Genomic DNA, 19546 nt, shown 5'->3' on the forward strand with positions numbered 1-19546 from the left:
TCCTTTTCCTCAAACCTCCAAAACTTCCCACATGCCGGCCACACTAGTATCTTTGCTTCATACTTTACTGAGAAGAGATGGAAAACCCCAAACCTTCCCACCACTAAATCTACCAAATTACCTCCAGTGCACCTACGCTCTCCAGTTACGGAGGAGGTCCGGATGCGTCTGTGTTCTGAACCGCACCCCTCTTGCCTTCTCAAGGACTCACTGCTTCACAGCCCTTGCCTACTCTCGCTGCTCCATCACCGTTCTCTCTCTGTTTACCGACTTGCTCTCAGCAGACTATGTACAGATCTAATTTCTCCTGTTAACAAAACTTCCCTCCACGCCTCTCCTGGACCTCACGTTCCTTTCTAGATGCCTTTATGGCAACGTTTCCTGACAGAGCCGGCACCCCGCCTGTCTCTCTTCACCATCTGCAATCAGGCCTCTATTTCCACAGACCCACTGAGCTTACTATTGACGTCATCAGTGACTTTAATCTTCCGCCAATCTTAGATCCACCCTCCTACTGACTGCCAAGGGGCCACTGCTGCTCCTTGGGGTGTTCTTGCTTCCAAGAAACCACCCTTTCTTGGTTTCTCTCCAGCCTCACTTCCCTGAGTCTTTGAATAGTTCCTCCTGCTCTACTGAACTTCCAGATACGGGAGTGTCTCAGGGCTGAGCCGGGTCTCTTCATGGTTACTCTCTCACCAGGCCATCTCATTTAGTTTCATGGCTTTAGTCAAATATCAATGACTCCACAATCTGTGTTTTCAACCTTGACCTCTGTTGAGACCCACACTTGGATAATTAACTTCTCACTTGACCTCGAGACAGGTAGCTCTCAGGTATCTCAATTCTGGCACAACTCAAATCAAACTGTAGATTCACTCCTAAAATTTCCTTACTGTTATCACTCATTATTCAGTTAATCCAGCCCAAAATCCCAGTGACATCTTTGACTTTTCTTTTTCCCTCACTCTTCATACCCAACCTGTCACACCCGTATTATGTCCCAAATTTACATCAGGTCTGCCCTTTCCCTCCATTTTTGTCCAGGCTGCCACCATGTCTTGCTTGGACATTGCCTTAGCTTCTGCCTGCTTGCTTCTTGCCTCTGCATGCTTGCTAAGTTGCTTCCATCTGACTCTTTGCAACCCCATGGGTTGTAGCCTGCCAGGCTCCTCTGTCCATGGAATTCTCCAGGCAAGGATACCAGAGTGGGTTGCCATGCCCTCCTCCAGGGCATCTTCTTAACCCAGGGACCGAACTGTTTCCTGCATTGGCAGGTGGGTTCTTGACCACCAGTGCCCCTAGGAAGCCCCTGCAGCCTCTATTCCTGCCTTTTCCCAAAGCGTTCTTCCAAAGCCTGTCTAACCAGTATGTGAACTGGATCAAGCCAGTGTACTACTTCAACTATGTGAGAAGAAAGTCAAGTTGCTCAGTCAGGTCCAGCTCTTTGCGACCCCACGGACTATAGCCCACCAGGCTTCTCCATCCATGGAATTTTCCAGGCAAGAATACTGGAATGGGTTGCCATTTCCTACTTCAGGGGAATCTTCCCGACCCAGGGATCGAACCTGTGTGATCTGGCTATACCCCTCTCCAGTTTAATCTGTTGATACCCCATCACATTCAAAATGCTGGAGTCACATTGATCTTCTTTTTCCAATTCCCTAAACCCTCCAAGGCCTATGCACATATTGCTCTTTTTTCTCTTTCTGTTTTCACATGGGTAAAGCCAGTCTTCCTAATTTTCAGGTACAATGTCACCTTACTGAGGCCTTCCAAAGTACTCATCCTAATTACGGCAAGGCTTCCTCAGTCCTTCCTTCTCAACCTGCTTGTTTCCCTGCCTGGCTGCAAGCTCTGTTCTCTGTTGGCCTTATCCATCTCCTCCCGTGCCTAGCACAGTATAGGTCCTCCATAAACAATACAAATGTTGAGTAGTGAACGACTTTATAATCTTTAGAAAGGCGTGGTTTTACTACATTTACAAATGGCTTAGAAAACGTGCTGATAAATGGGGCTGCCCAGAGCCAGTGATAAGGAGACAAGCTCTGCTGAGCTTTTTAGGCCATGAGCACACAGCACAGTGCTTTATTTGTGCTTTTACTTACCCATATTTTTTACCTTGGAAATAAGTAAGGACATTAAGACAATCAGTCAGATACTTTGCTGAGTTCCAAATGTATAAGACTACACAATTCTGATCAACATATAATGGCTCTATGAAAAGAACATTAGGTTAAGGCTAGATGAAAGGTAAACAGAGCATTCTTATGTAGTATTAAAATAGTCTAAAATCCAACTATTTCGCTGATATGCAGATACCAGATACTTTTATTAGTAACATATATCTTTAACCTATTGTTTTTTAAATATACTGAAATAAAATAGTAACCAAATGAGGTATACTGTAAAGTTTTCAAACATGTCTACTCATATGAAAGGCTAAATTTATTTCACAGTTTGCTTTAAGAGTTAACAACTAAGATAAAGTTGGAATATAGTTACCTGGGCAATCTGAAGAATTTGAGGAATCGGAGTAGCAGTTACAAAGTTCTTAAAATAAATATACATTATTTAGACAAAAAATAGTTAAGAACTTGTAATCAGCATAAAATGTTAGCTGCAGTTGGCTATCACTGTTCAAAGATCCACAAGGTGGGTCTAGACAAAGTTATGTTCTTAAAGGCCAAATAAGGCTATGGTTTTTCCAGTGGTCATGTATGCATGTGAGAGTTGGACTGTGAAGAAGGCTGAGTGCTGAAGAATTGATGCTTTTGATCTGTGGTGTTGGAGAAGACTCTTGAGAGTCCCCTGGACTGCAAGGAGATCCAACCAGTCCATCCTAAAGGAGACCAGTCATGGGTGTTCTTTGGAAGGAATGATGCTGAAGCTGAAACTCCAGTACTTTGGCCACCTCATGCGAAGAGGTGACTCATTGGAAAAGACCCTGATGCTGGAAGGGATTGGGGGCAGGAGAAGGGGATGACAGAGGATGAGATGGCTGGATGGCATCACTGACTCGATGGATGTGAGTTTGAGTAGACTCTGGGAGTTGGTGACGGACACGGAGGCCTGGTGTGTTGCAATTCATGGGGTCACAAAGAGTTGGACACGACTGAGCGACTGAACTGAACTGAATGGCCTAAAATAGTTTATCTTAAAAAGCAGGTTCGTGAAAAGACAACTCAATACACACTGATTTCATGTCCCCAAACTTTAGTTCAGAGACTATTTATTTGAACCATTTCTTCTTTTCTTATAAGGAAAGGAAGCTTGATAGCACCTGAATTGATACCCCATTAAAGTTACTTAAATAATTCACAATTTCATTCAGGTTGTCAGTTAATCTGATGTTTAGCAAGTAATCTCTCAAAAGGGGTGCTGACTGCCGACAGATGAACGTCGAGGATGCTGAGCACAGAGGTGCACACAGAGAGTGCTGCTGCTACTCACACAGCATTCTCGGGTTAGTACAGAGAAGTCGGCAACTACAACCCTTGTGGGATTCTGGAAAACTTCAGTCTCTGGCTTGCTTTGGAACATAATTTCAAATGAACTTTTCATTACTTTGCAAACTTTGCTTTTATTTGTATCATTTTTACCTCTGTTTAAAAAGAGCGAGGATGGGAATTTTCCAGCTTGTTTTGGAAGAACACACCCAGTTTCATGATTAGTGTCTGTCTTGTCATTAAAGAATCTATATTTTGCAATAGAAAGCCATGGGAAAATAAATGTAAAGTCTTACTGACATTAAGATATTTAATAGCATAATAAGAGGGACTAGAAGCACACTGCTTATCTTGCTGGATGGCGCCTTTCATGAAAACCTGTTAGCATTTGGATAAGTGGATTCACAAATTAATAAAACTTATCACATTAAAAATACATTATATTTATTCATCAGGTAACAAACATACTAGTGTTGCTATAGTTCAAGGCAAATGAGAATTCAAACATTTTTTTCTTTAAATCATCTCAGAAATGTTTTCATTTTATACAACATAATGCTTTTTAAATAAAAGTAAACTAAACGAGGTAACTTATAGAGATTATATTCCTAAATTAAAATATATTCAAGTGAATATACAGTTTCTCATTTCTCTTTTGCTTGGCTGGAGGATATAGTGTTTCAAAATGAAAATAAATACACATAGCCAAAATCAAAACCAAAATAAGTATGCAAAAACATTTTATTTATAATAGACCAACATTTTTGACATGAAAGGAAGCCACTTTTAATTTCTCAGGAATGCCTAGAATCCAACAGTTTCCATAAATACTAGCTAACAATTATTTCACTGTAGGTTAAAGAAATAATTTCAGAATAAACTTTTTAAATGGCTCTGCCTGTGGCAACTTATTTTTTATAATGTGAATGTGTGGTAAGCTAGCTTTACCCAGGAAGTGAATGTAATCCAACTACAGTCCAAGCGTATTAAAACCAGTTTCTACAACAAAGATGACAATCACCCATGTGTATCAGCTGTGCTCAAAAGGGAATTCTCTTTACCAAAACACACATTTTTCAGAAAGGCCTCACATTAAACCCTTAAACCAACTGCCTCCCTCCTATGTCCAGGATCACTCTTTTTTGTTGCAAGTTGGGTTACTTGACAGACAGTTGTCAAATTCCAGGGGAACTGTACACTGACTTAAGACTCTATGTAATATATATCAAACACAAGAACAGTCACTGACTTTAAGGGACAAGCTGATGACTGAGACCAATAGTAAGGAAGCCAATGTCTTTTTTTGTCTAGAGGGAAAAAGGCAGCCCCAAATGTCCTGAACTTTTATGTACCTCTCTGTACTACATAGGATGAAAAGATAATCTCTTAAATTAAAATTCATCAGAAAATTCATCACCTTAAATAGAATGTTTTATGCAAATAAGCATTAACTTTTAGATCCGAACCATACTTTCTTCTGTATTTCCACTTGGGAAAAAAAAATGTCACAATTATCAGCTCTTCTTACATGAATTTTGCTTGAGCATTAAGTCTACTAGACACCAGTTTATGAAATCCACCTTGGTTACCACTCCCCATGGGGTACGTGCTCTCCTTCCTCAGGCAAGTCCATTATATTCATACAAGCGATGGGGAGATTTAAATAGCACTTAAAGAATATTCATGAGAGCGCTGAAATGTTGAAAGTTACATTATTATCTACTGACTGTAGGATTTGTAATTCAGATTCATTACAGTATTATAAATACTGTGTGAATGGAATGCACACAATTCCTACAGACACACAAACTGAAGTCCAAAAGGCACAGAGTAATGCTGGTGGCTCTTTCTAGTCAGTTAAGAAACAATAAAAAGTCTGCATCATCCTTTCATAATTTAAATACTTAAGTAATCTCCATTTTTATTACTTTATAACAATGACTTCAAATTTACATTATTTTAAGTACCATTGTAATAGCTTAGTGTATCATACAAGTATTTGCTAATATCCCATCCAAAAATTAAAAAAAAAAAACTATTCACTATATATATATATTATATATAAAAAAAATATTCTGAAAGACAAGAACATAGAGGGGGGACTTGGTACAGACTATCAACTCAGTTTTTTAATCACCACAGTTGGAACTCCAAAATTAACAGATATACAGCAATAGTCAAAAGCAGTGCAAGTGTCTTTGGAGGTTAAGGTAAAATTATGATGCAAGAACAAAAAACAGAGAAATAAAAAAGGCAAGTACTTCAAGTACCAGGAACCAGTCTGCCTGAGGTCCTCTTAGTGTGTGCTGGGGCCTCCCTCCCGCTCTTACTTCTTCCTCTGAAACACATTGGCCAGCATGGCGCCCGATGTTGTCAGCTGGCCCATTTTGTTCAAGAATTTGGTCTTCGCATCTTCACTCACTAGGCTTGCAGCAATTGACATTGAGCTAGGAAAAAGATTTTGAAATTTGTGTAAAGCAATTAGAAAATGAAAATTATCTTTTTTTTTTTTCCAAGTCTTTAGTAACAGAACATTAAGACAAACATTCTGAACTGGTATCACAAAAGGGAAACGAACACTTAGGGAGTAGAGCTTTTTGGTAGGTTAGTGGTTTTTGTGTTAATCATTTCTTGAAAGGAAGCAGTGTGGTGTAGTGATTAGGCGCAAGTCTGGAATGAGGCTGAAGCTCAGTTCTGTCATTCACGAGCTGTGTGACTTTGGGCAAGTTATTTAATCTCTGTTTCCTCATCTATTAAAATTAACATAATTCTAGTACCTACCTCACAGGGCTATTCAAGGATTAAAACGGCTTCCCTGGTGGCTCAGCGGTAAACAATCCGCCTGCAGTGCAGGAGACCTGGGCTCCATCCCTGGGTCAGGGAGATCCCCTGGAGGAGGGAGGGGCACCCACTCAAGAATTCCTGCCTGGAAACTTCCATGGACAGAAGAGCCTGGTGGGCTACAGTCCATGGGATTGCAAAGAGCTGGACACGACTGAGCAACGGACACTCGGCTCCCTGATGAGTGTACAGTGCTCATTAGCAGTGCCGGGGCATGTGATAGCAGGTCTAAGTGTTAGTTATTCTTCTTCTTATTAGCATTACTTCATCTAATGCTTACAGCAACCCTGGAAGATAGGTATTATTCCTATTTTCACAAATGGGTAAACAAAGCCACACTGAGGTCTTCTACTGTGCCGGTAACAATCTTGTGACATATGCCTGTGTGCGGGGGGCGTGGGAAGAAGAAACATGTCATCAATCGCCATCTACACTAGTGTCAATCAACAACGTCAAATCTTCTTGTTTCTCTTTAGCCAACCTTCTGTGTAGGAAGTAAGCACAATCTAAATGACTACTAAAGACTGCCGATACATCATACTACTGAACGAAGTATCGGTCAGGGACATTTTTCAGTGATTCCACAATTGTGCTGTAACAAGTAGTTTCAGGAGTCCAGCTTTCTAGCTTTGTGACTTTGGCCAAGATACTTTAAATCACTGATTCAGTTTCCTTCTCTGTAAAATGTAGTTTGCACTGTTACTGCAAAATATCTTGAGGTCTAAGTAAGAGAATATGTCTGGCCCTGTCAGAGCCCAGAGAGTGGCGAGCCAGGTCCAGGAGCGCGACAGGTGTCTGCTACATCTCCGCGTGGAGGAATGCCGCCAGGGAGCACTGCTGGTCCTGTGTGGCCTTCAAAGGTGTGCGCGGTGAGCTGCCAGCTCCGCGCTGGCCATGACGCCCCATCGTGGGCATCTCTTCTTCCTTTTGCTCTCCCACCAGTGCCCCCACCTGCTGTGTCCCCGTGTCTCTGAACACTCCTCTCGCTGGTTCTCCTCTTCCCGCAAGTAATCCTCCACCAGGCTCAGTATCTGACTCTAGTACTTCAATTACAAAATATACTCATTCTCTATGTTTCAAATAAATTTCCATAGGATGTCTACAAAATAGTTATTGAAACACAGCACTTTGCTGAGGGCCAGAATCATCAACTGTTGTCTACGAGTAAAGCCAATGTCCCAGGCATTTGTTTCAGACCCTAACTTTAGAAATAACTCCCCAGAGCTCCAATACTTTGGCCACCTGATGCGAAGAACTGATTCACTGGAGAACACCATGATGCTGGTAAAGACTGAGGGCAGGAGAAGGGGCGGGGACAGAGGATGAGATGGTTGGATGGCATCACCGACTCAATGGACATGAGTCTGAGCACACTCAGGGAGATGGTGAAGGACGGGCAAGCCCGCTGTGCTGCAGCCCATGGGCTGCAGAGTCGGACACGACGGAGTGGCTCAACGACAACCCCACTGTTACGTCTTTCCTTGCCAGTGCTTCTATCATTTTCCTCTCTTCCTAAGCAGTGAATATGATGGCTCTCAAACTACCATCAAATCTTGTAACTTTACAATATCTCTATTGTTTACTTTTTATTTCTAATGTCAAGACTTTACAACTGGATTATCCCAATAATCTTGGATCTGGTCTTCTTGTATTAGTCACTCACCACTTAAATAATCACTTCTTTATATCACACCCCTTCTCAAAATCTTCAGTGGCCACTTACTACCTCCAAGATAAAATATGCATGGGATTCAAGAAACAGCAATCTAATTCTTGTGTGGGTATGTTTGAAACCAACCATCACTGATTAACTCCTTGACTCCCTTGAGTCATGTTTGCCTAGTCTGTTTGAACTATTCTCAACTTAAATATCTCTTCTTTGGTGTCTAGCCAAGTTTTAAATTCCATGATGCCTTTCCTTAACACTGTAGGTTGATGGTACTGTTTTCTTTCTGTAGGAAACAGTGTTAAGTCAGAAGATAAGTATTATTTTAGTCTGCATCTAGAAAAACAGGAGACATGGGTCACATAATATCTGAGATACCATCAAGTCAATGACTCTAAGAGGAGCACAACAATATGCTAAAGGAGCCTAGAAACCAGGACACAGAAGGGAAAGCAATGACCAGTGTTTAGCTTGGAGGAGAGTTAGGAGGCTTACGATACCTTCCTATGAAGAATGAAACATATAATATACATCTGCACAGCTGGGTATATCTATAGAGACCTACTGAGGCCCGGCACAATTATCTGGGGAACTTCTTGATGTGGATACCTAGACCTGACCCCAGTGATTCTGATTACTTCCTTCCAGGGTAGAAGACCCAGGTAGGTATTTTACAACGCTTTCTAGTAAAGAACCACTGCATTATAGCATTTTTTTTTTTTTTTTGGTTTGTTTTTCTGAAGAGTTTACATTTTTTATTACTTTGACGAAAGAGTCTGACTTTGATCCCTCTGCCAAAACTTTAGAGAGTAGATGTTACAGGAAGGGAGACTTTAACTCAGAATATGAAAGGAGTTTTTTTAAAAAACAAGTGGTTAAAAATGAAATGGACTGCCCTGTAAAGTACTGTCTTCTTACTGTAGGCTTTCAAGGAAATCTCAGACCTTTCCATTGCAACTCATAGCCAATCACTCCCCACTACCTCTTGATTCTGCATCTATAGAACCTCTTGCTGCTGTAAGTCGCTTCAGTCGTGTCCGACTCTGTGTGACCCCAGAGACGGCAGCCCACCAGGCTCCCCTGTCCCTGGGATTCTCCAGGCAAGAACACTGGAGTGGGTTGCCACTTCCTTCTCCAATGCATGAAAGTGAAAAATGAAAGGGAAGTCGCTCAGTGGTGTCTGACTCTTCACGACCCCATGGACTGCAGCCTACCAGGCTCCTCCGTCCATGGGATTTTCTAGGCAAGAGTACTGGAGTGGGGTGCCATCGCCTTCTCTGATACTTCTGGCCTATTTTAAAAATTATTTATATCCTAGAATATTTCTCTCCCTCTCCACATCACTCTGTCTTACAAATGGAAGACCACTGCTCCTTCTCTTTTAAATTCCTGTTTGATTTTTGACACCACTCTGAATTGCCTCCTAATTCTCAGTGAAGCTTCTCTTGAAGTGAAGTATTAGTTGCTCAGTCATGTCTGACTCTTTGCGACCCTATGGACTGTAGTCTGCCAGGTTCCTCTGTCCATGGTATTCTGCAGGCAAGAAGACTGGAGTGGATTGCCATGCCCACTTCCAGGCAAACATCCTGACCCAGGGACTGAACCCAAGTCTCCTGCACTGGCAGGCGGATTCTTTACCACTGACCCACCTGGAAAGCCCAAGCTTCTCCTAGATGCTGCATTTTAAACACTGGTCTAATTTTACGTCTGAGCTCTCTTTCCAAGTGAGATCCGTCCACCTCCACCTCTCTAATTACCACCGATATTTTACTAGTTCCTAAATCTCAGTAACTGCTTACAGTGGTTTTCTAATTGTACTTCAAACTGTGAATAAACACTTCTCTTCACAATAGCTCCCCTGGGTTGTACTGTGCCATCACCCAACCTGGGAACCCTTAGATTCTAGTTCTCTCTTAGTCTAACCTGTTGCCAAGTTAAACTGAACTCACATTTGAATATATCCTGAATCCACCTTAATTCTCATACTCACTGTTATAGATAAGCTGAATAGTGAATACGTGAGGATTCATTATGTCATGTTTATTTTTGTGTCTATTTGAAATTCTGTGGAATAAGAATTTAAAAAAAAGATAATACAGAAGATGTGAATAACACAGGAAAACTATGATTATAAAAGTGAACTTTTCTTTTTAAATGGAAGGTCATATAACCAAAGGTGTCTCAGGATGGTACACAGACTTCTTTCTTGTAAACTCCTGCATGCTAATTTATGAAATATCATTTAGAAGGTATTTCATATATAATTTTTCTCAATTTTGGTGCCAAACCTTTTACATTTTAAACTAATAAGGCATCAAAAATATTCATATTAAATGTACAAAAACGAACAGAATTATATGCTTTAATGTTAACTTTACGGATTTTGTGTTCAGAGTAGAAACCTATCAAAGTATTTATATTTTATAACTTTCCATGGCTAAAATGATAGAAGAGCTCCCACCATTCCAGGAGACTAAGGCAACAGTTCTGAGCTGTGCTAAGGGGCAAAAGACTGTCTGTGTGTGTGTGTGTGTACTGGGGCTGGGAGTGTGGAGGAGCGTCTGTATGGGCACCTGGCCTGACAAGATGAAACACTTATTCCTGGGAGTCACTTTTATAAAGGAAACACCTTTGAGTTTTTCATGCCTAAACAGATTTCACTTAAGATTAACTGTTCAAGGTTACTTTAGAAAGAGTACAACAGACTATTTATAAATTACTTCCTATCCTGAAATGGCCAACTTTATTCTTCCACATCTATGTTCATATTTTAATTTCACTAAATCTTTGAGCTCTAATTAGTTTGGTCAGAAGCACGTGACTAGAACATCCACATGCTGACAGCCCTTTATGCAGTGAATCCATTAACTGCCCCAACTCTTGTCACAAATTTTTAGAAACTATTTTCACCAGTGATTCCCAAATCCAACTACCTATCAGAATCTCTTTGGAAGCTTTTATTTTCTTTTCAATATTTTACTGAAGTATAGCTTATAAAGGCATCCCTGATAGCTGAGTTGGTAAAGAATCCACCTGCAATGCAGGAGACCCTGGTTTGATTGCTGGGTAGGGAAGACTCCCTGAAGAAAGGATAGGCTGCCCACTCCAGTATTCTTGGGCTTCCCTTGCAGCTCAGCTGGTAAAGAATCTGCCTGCAATGCAGGAGATCTGACCTGGAAAAGGTCAGTTTTCATTCCATTCCCAAAGAAAGACAATGCCAAAGAATGCTCAAACTACCACACAATTGCACTCATCTCACACACTAGCAAAGTAATGCTCATAATTCTCCAACTCAGGCTTCAACAGTATGTGAACCATGAACTTCCAGATGGTCAAGCTGGATTTAGAAACGGAAGAGGAACCAGAGATCAAATTGCCAACATTCATCAGATCACCGAAAAAACAAGAGAGTTCCAGAAAAACATCTATGTCTACTTTATTGACTATGCCAAAGCCTTTGACTGTGTGGATCACAACAAACTATGGAAAATTCTTCAAGAGATGGCAATACCAGACCACCTAACCTGCCTCTTGAGAAATCTGTATGCAGGTCAAGAAGCAACAGTTAGAACTGGACATGGAACAACAGACTGGCTCCAAATCAAAAAGGAGTACATCAAGGCTGTATACTGTCACCCTGCTTATTTAACTTATATGCAGAGTACATCAAGAGAAACGCTGGGCTGGATGAAGCAACAAGCTGGAATCAAGATTGCCGGGAGAAATATCAATCACCTCAGATATGCAGATGACACCACCCTTATGGCAGAAAAGTGAAGAACTAAACAGCCTCTTGAAGAAACTAAAAGAGGAGAGTGAAAAAGTTGGCTTAAAACTCAACATTCAGAAAAGTAAGATCATGGCATCTGGTCCCATCACTTCATGGCAAATAGATGGGGAAACAATGGAAACAGTGAGAGACTTTATTTTCTTGGGCTCCAAAATCACTGCAGATGGTGACTGCAGCCATGAAATTAAATTACATTTGCTCCTTGGAAGAAAAGCTATGACCAACCTAGACAGCATATTCAAAAGCAGAGACATTACTTTCCCAACAAAGGTCTGTCTAGTCAAAGCTAAGGTTTTTCCAGTAGTCATGTATGGATGTGAGAGTTGGACAATAAAGAAAGCTGAGTACCGAAGAATTGATGCTTTTGAACTGTGGTGTTGGAGAAGACTCTTGAGAGTCCCTTGGACTGCAAGGAGATCCAACCAGTCCATCCTAAAGATCAGTCCTGAATGTTCATTGGAAGGACTGATGCTGAAGCTGGAACTCCAATACTTTGGCTGCCTGATGCGAAGAACCAACTCATTGGAAAAGACCCTGATGCTGGGAAAGATTGAGGGCAGGAGGAGAAGGGGGCAACAGAGGATGAGATAGCTGGATGGCATCACTAACTCGATGGACATGGGTTTGAGTAAACTCCGAGAGTTGGTGATGGACAGGGAATACTGGTATGCTGCAGTCCATGGGGTTACGAAGAGTTGGACACGACTGAGCGACTGAACTGAACTGAACTGATAGATGATATATAATATTATGTAAGTTAAAGGTGTATAATATAATGATTCACAATTTTTAAAGGCTATATTCCATTTATAGTTATTATAAAATATTGGCTATATTCCCTGTATTGTACAATATATCCTTGTAATTTATATATAATAGTTTGTGCCTCTTAATCTTCTACCTCTATATTGCCCCTCCCCCTTTCCTCCACCCTTCTCAGTCAGTTCAGTTGCTCAGTCAGGTCTGACTCTTTGTGATCCCATGAATCGCAGCACACCAGGCCTCCCTGTCCATCACCAACTCCCAGAGTTCACTCAGACTCACGTCCATCGAGTCAGTGATGCCATCCAGCCAGCTCATCCTTGGTCGTCCCCTTCTCCTCCTGCCCCCAATCCCTCCCAGCATCAGAGTCTTCCCATGAGGTGGCCAAAGTACTGGAGTTTCAGCTTCAGCATCAGTCCTTCCAAAGAAATCCCAGGGCTGATCTCCTTCAGAATGGACTGGTTGGATCTCCTTGCAGTCCAAGGGACTCTCAAAGAGTCTTCTCCAACACCACAGTTCAAAAGCATCAATTCTTCGGCGCTCAGCCTTCTTCACAGTCCAACTCTCATATCCATATATGACCACAGGAGAAACCATAGCCTTGACTAGACGGACCTTAGTCGGCAAAGTAATGTCTCTGCTTTTGAATATACTATCTAGGTTGGTCATAACTTTTCTTCTAAGGAGTAAGCGTCTTTTAATTTCATGGCTGCAGTCACCATCTGCAGTGATTTTGGAGCCCCCCAAAAGAAAGTCTGACAATGTTTCCTCATCTATTTGCCATGAAGTGATGGGACCAGATGCCATGACCTTCATTTTCTGAATGTTGAGCTTTAAGCCAACTTTTTCACTCTCCACTTTCACCAAGAGGCTTTTTAGCTCCTCTTCACTTTCTGCCATAAGGGTGGTGTCATCTGCATATCTGAGGTTATTGACATTTCTCCCGGCAATCTTGATTCCAGCTTGTGTTTCTTCCAGTCCAGCGTTTCTCATGATGTACTCTGCATATAAGCTAAGTAAGCAGAGTGACAATATACAGCCTTGACATACTCCTTTTCCTATTTGGAACCAGTCTGTTGTTCCATGTCCAGTTCTAACTGTTGCTTCCTGACCTGCATACAGATTTCTCAAGAGGCAGGTCGGGTGGTCTGGTATTCCCATCTCTTGAAGAATTTTCCACAGTTTATTGTGATCCACACAAAGGCTTTGGCATAGTCAATAAAGCAGAAATAGATGTTTTTTTTCTGGAACTCTCTTCCTTTTTCCATGATCCAGCGGATGTTGGCAATTTGATCTCTGGTTCCTCTGCCTTTTCTAAAACCAGCTTGAACATCTGGAAGTTCACAGTTCACGTATTGCTGAAGCCTGGCTTGGAGAATTTTGAGCATTACTTTACTAGCATGTGAGAGGAGTGCAATCGTGTGGTAGTTTGAACATTCTTTGGCATTGCCTTTCTTTGGGATTGGAATGAAAACTGACCTTTTCCAGTCCTGTGGCCACTGCTGAGTTTTCCAAGTTTGCTGGCATATTGAGTGCAGCACTTTCACAGCATCATCTTTCAGGATTTGAAACAGCTCAACTGGAATTCCATCATCTGCACTCCACCTTTCTAGTAACCACTAGTTTGTTTTCTGTATCCGAGTCTGTATTTTTTGTTATATTCATAATCCTGTTGTATTTTTTAGATTCTAAATAAATGATATGATACAGTATTTGTCTTGCCCTGACTAATTTCACTTAGTAGAATACCCTCTTTTTCATGGTGCAGTAGTGTTCCATTATGTGTGTGTATATATTCCATTATGTGTGTGTATATTCCATTACGTGTGTACATATACAGATAGACACACATCTTTACCCATTTATCTGCTCATAGACGCTTAGTCTGCCTTCCATATCTTGTCAATTGTAAATAATGCTTCTATGAACACTGGGGTGTAAGTCTCTTTGAATTGGTGTTTGGCTGGAAGCTTTTAAATATACAAATCTCTAGGCCGACTCAGAAAGATGAGGGCACAGAGAATGAGGCAGAGATCTGAATTTTAAATTCCCTAGATGGTTTATGGATTAGTATATATAAACTGCCCATTTAAAGGCTTTTCCTGCCTTCTAAATTAATTACCACAAAACAACACAATATAAAACACTGGACCCACTGACAAAAATTTAACGTAGAGAAGTTAAGGTTAACACAAGGCTATAAAAAAGAATTAAGGTTTTACCCTTGAGGCTCTTGGACGGTCTTGTTCTCTACTTTTTGTTCACATTCTTTTATCATGGAAGTTAAAATAACCTGATTAAAAAAAAATTGACTTTAGTGAAATATAGGTAGCACAGTAAAATTAAAGTTTTTAATTGAGTATTTAATATTGCCATAAGCTAATATGTTAATTAAAAGAGGAAACTTTTGGCAGTTACTTTGTTAAAGGCTTGCCTCTTCTTTGTTCTATTCTACAGATAGCCTTCATCTTCAATGCAAAAATCCTGAACAAAATATTAGCAAGTTGAATCTACCTTCATGTATTAATAAAAGGAATTATGCATCATGACTAAGTGGGATTTTTACAGGGTTCAGAGGTTGCTTTAGCATATAAAAACCCATTAATATCAAATATTGTGAGAGAATAAAAAACCATAATTATGTAATCATCTCAACTGACTCAGAAAAATACATTTAACAATATCCAGCCACCCCTCATGATAAAAATAGTCAACCAACCAGCAATAAAAACAAATTCCCTCAGGTTGGTAAAGGGCAACTATAAAATGTACAAAGCACAATAGGGAAAAAGCTAAAAAGAGGGAAAGAAAGCAATTCCCAATCATGATTTTAACATGTCTTTCATAGCTGATAGAACAAGTAGACCACAAAAAGTCAATACAAATATAAGAGAGCCGGCTCATAAAATTACCTACCTTTACCTCAGGAAGCAAAAATCCACGGATCAACAAAGAAATAATGGAAATGAGAATCTATTTTGAACTAAATAATAACAAAGCTACAATGGAGCAAAAGGGATGTGGCTAAAGGACTGATAGCCTTGAATTTAGATATCAGGAAAGAAGAAAAGTTAACGAGTGAAAAATCCAAGCTTCCTCCTTAAGGAGTTAGAAAAACAGGAAAAAAAAAAAAATCAAACCTAAAGAAAGCAGAAGGAAATAAAGATGAAAATAGCAGTCAAACTAAAAAACAGAGAAAAATCAACAGTCAAAAGTTCAATATTTGAAAAGGTTAATAAAATTCATAACCCCTAACAAAACTACTTTAAAAAGAAAGCAAAAAACAAATTAATATCAGAAGTAAAAAGGTATAACAATATAGAGCCTACAGTAAGGAAAAGAAAAAAAAATACAGTAAAAGTATTAGAAAGTAATATATTATTTACTATAATAATGGTGACTTTCCTGCATTTGAAACTTACTTAAAAAATCCAGAGACATTTTATTATTAGGATTAATAATAAAGTTTCTCAGGTTAGCCAGACATAAATTCAACACATAAAAGTTATATACATTTCTACACACCAATAACAAAGTGTTAAAAAACAGATAATCCTAAAAAAAAGTTAGCATTATAGCATTATAAATGTAAGGTGACAGTTTTTTTCAAACAAAATTATAAAACTTTATTGAAAGACATTAAAGGAGACGTAAGTACATGTAAGATACAGTGTGTTCTGCATGCGTGCGTGGGTGCTCAGTTGCTAAGTCGTGTCTGACTATTTTTGACCCCATGGACTGTCCATGGGATTTTCTAGACAAGAATACTGGAGCGGATCGCCATTTCCTCCTCCAGGGGATCTTCCTGACCCAGTGACGGAACCTGTGTCTCTTGCACCTTCTGCATTGGCAGGTGGATTTTTTTTTTTTTTACCACTGAGCCAGCTGGAAAGCCGCATGTTCTAGATAGAAGACTCAAAATTATGAAGTTGATGTCTCTCCCAATTAATTTATAGAATCCATTAAACTTCATCAGAATCTGAACAAGATCATTCTAGGAACCTTGTTTAATGCTGAAATTTACATAAAAAATGATAAGGGTCATGAAAAGTTCTAAAAAAATGACAGGATGCTGAATCTGCCGTTAGATGTCAGGACTTTTTAACAAGCGACTGTAATAAAGACAGTTCATTACAATGGCACAGTTCATATCAGTGTTATAATAAACAAGGAGATCAGCAGGAAAGCATGTTCCTGAGTAAGAGACGCAGGAATACAAGGAAACCTCAGATATGACAGAAGTGGCACTGCCGATCAGTACAGACATAATGAACTGTCCCGTAAACAGTGACAGGACAGCTGGTCATCCGTACAGAAAAAAGCACAATTTATGCACTACCTCACACCAGACATAAAAACTAATTTTAGATGGATTATGAATTTTATTGTAAAAATACAATTTTAAACATTTTAAGAAGAAAGTATAGGAGATCATGTCTTAGAAAGATTTAATCGATCTATTAAAATTAAAAATCAGTGTTCAAATAGGCCAAAAATATGAAAAAAATTGGGAAAAGATATTCATAAAATACAAAATGAACAGAATACTGGTATTCCAATTATACAACAAACATCAAAGAAATAATAGGAAAAAATATCATCCAAAGTGAGAAAAATGGGCAAAAAAACCTAAAAAGGCTTTGATGTTAGTAAGCACATAAAGAATTCCAAGTTTGAAAACAATCAAGGAAATGCAATGAAAACCATCTTTGTATCTCCCGAAGTCAAAGAAGTCCAAAAACATCGAGCACTGACAGAGGCGTGGAGGAAAAGGTTACAACTCCGGCATGTCTGTTCAGTGCAGCACTGATCACCGGTGAGCTCAGAGACAGAAGCTTTGCTGGCGGCGTGACGGTGGACGCGCTGTACTGACTGTGTGAGAGCTGAGAGTGAGCGTGGAATACTGGGAGGCAAGAGGTGTGGTGCAGGGATAAGGGGAAGATTTTGGTTTTGTTTTGTTTAGGATGCGAGAGTCAAACATGGTAATAGGCTAAAGAAAAACTGATAGAAGAACAGATTGATGACATAGAATAGGAAATAGATGATAAAACAGGGACAGAACCTGTGTCTTCTGTCCTGAGGACACAGGAAGATAAACAGAATGAGAAGTGTTACGAGGAAATGGAGACAGAAAATAGAAACTCTGCCTCTAAGAAAGCTGATGGTCTGAGGTAATACTGTACAGCATTTTGCAGATAAAAAGCATTTCACATACATTCCTTGCTAAATTCTAGACAGTTCGTTATGCCTACTTTAGAGAATTGAACAGAGATGCAAAAGGAGCTGCTTAAGGTCTCATCGCTAGTTAATAAATCCGTAAAATGACACTGAACTCGATTTGTAAAAATTAAGCACAGCCTACCATCATCAGGCCTCACACGAAGAGGAATAAAAGTCTGAATAGGAGATAATGAACTTCCCAGGTGGTGCTAGTGGTAAAGAAACCGCCTGCCAATGCAGTAGACACGGAGACAAGGTTGGATGCTGGGGTTGGGAAGATCCCCTGGAGGCGGGCACGGCAACCCACTCCAGTGTTCTTGCCTGGAGAATCCCATGGACAGGGGAGCCTGGAGGCCTACAGTCCACGGAGTTGCAAATAGTCAGATACGACTGAAGCGACTTAGCAGGCACGCGTAGGAGACTGAAGCGACTTAGCAGGCGCGTAGGAGACATTAACACACAGGAGCATATGGTGCTGATGGTCACAGTGGCTAAATCGTGACAGCAGCTTACCTCATGCTCTGGAGAAAGATGTTCCATGTCGATGCGTAAACATCTGAGACCAGGTAAAAAGTGATTAACCATTAAATCCTCTGAAATGACTTGAGAGAAAGTAGTTAAGGACACTTACAAAACCCAAACTGGTATGTCCAACAGAACAGAAGCAGATTTCTTAAATGATGACTAGGGTATGCTGATCACTTAGAGCCAACAGGCTTCCCTCAAGCATCATTCTTATCTGTTGAGTTAGTTACTTGTCAAGAGTCAACTGTGTTTATTGCCACAAATCTCTTCATGTCAGAAGCATTCGTTACTGTTACAGCACATAGTTTAATAACTTGGTATGTAAACATATGAAATAATAAGGGTGAAAATGAAATCATGAAATTTAACTGGATGTTTAAATGAGGATGGAAAGAAAATTAATGTTTCCATGATAATTAAGTTGAAAGTCCAGTTGCTTAAAACACTGCTGTTTAAAATATACGCATATTAAAATATAAATAAAAATACAAAAATCTAGAAAAATTCAGTATCCATTATCAGAAAAGTTTCCGGATTCTCTTTAAACAAACTTAAGTTGAAATTCATAGACAATTATATTACAAACGTGATTATTCTAAGAATGCTAATGTTTAAAACTCTAATCAGCAGATTGACAAAAGAAATGCCTTAACTTTACATCAAAAGATTGGTAAAATAAGTTACATTCATGTGTTTTAAGTTAAAAGAAGTTACCTTAGATATATATTATTTTCTAGATTTCTTACTTCAACCATTCTGTTAACCTGACGCATACTGGTCCTGATCGAATTGGGCGAGAGAGGTTTTGCTGTAATACGTTCCGTACTACCTGTATTTCTTAGTCGTATGAGTTTTAGTTGATTATATGACATTGAAAGGAGTCAGGAAAGCAGATGCATTTCTTAAGAAAACAATTCACCCTGTTCATTCACATTATTTAACAACACTTTCTCACCTATCATAGTTGTGAGCCATTTAAAAATAGTTCTTATTTAATATTATACCATATTAATATTAAAGTGGAAAATGCCAGTAAATGACTTCCCCTATAAAGATGAACTGATTTTTCTGAAGCAAATTATAATAAACTTTATTAAGTAAAAAAATCCGTATAACTACTGCCTTGAAAATACAGTTATTTCCAAGAGAGAGAGGAATAAAGCCTCCTCTCTCCCTACTCGCTGTGTGGTCCTCTTCCCCATGAAATCCCACAGTCTTTCTTAGGAGCTGGAAGCTTATAGGTCATTTAGTCCTATCTGATGTTAGAAACCACCTCTACCTCATCCATGAATGACG

General features: G+C 39.8%; 1 protein-coding gene across 5 annotated transcripts in view; it reads right to left on the reverse strand.

Annotated features, from left to right (window-relative positions):
- Positions 1–3870: 3870 nt before the first annotated feature.
- RELCH (RAB11 binding and LisH domain, coiled-coil and HEAT repeat containing) overlaps positions 3871–19546 on the reverse strand; it is a 108747-nt gene continuing 93071 nt past the window's right edge. For all 5 annotated transcript variants that reach the window (XM_040264268.1, XM_040264267.1, XM_040264266.1 and 2 more), the window contains 3 exons: positions 18239–18327; positions 14728–14798; positions 3871–5893 (listed from right to left, as the gene is read on the reverse strand). In XM_040264268.1, coding sequence (XP_040120202.1) covers positions 5773–5893; positions 14728–14798; positions 18239–18327 — 281 coding nt within the window. In that variant the 3' untranslated portion in view covers positions 3871–5772. The remainder of the gene's footprint in view (positions 5894–14727; positions 14799–18238; positions 18328–19546) is intronic.

The sequence above is a fragment of the Oryx dammah genome, unplaced genomic scaffold (genome assembly GCF_014754425.2).
Source record: "Oryx dammah isolate SB20612 unplaced genomic scaffold, SCBI_Odam_1.1 HiC_scaffold_22, whole genome shotgun sequence".
Taxonomy (NCBI): Eukaryota; Metazoa; Chordata; class Mammalia; order Artiodactyla; family Bovidae; genus Oryx; species Oryx dammah.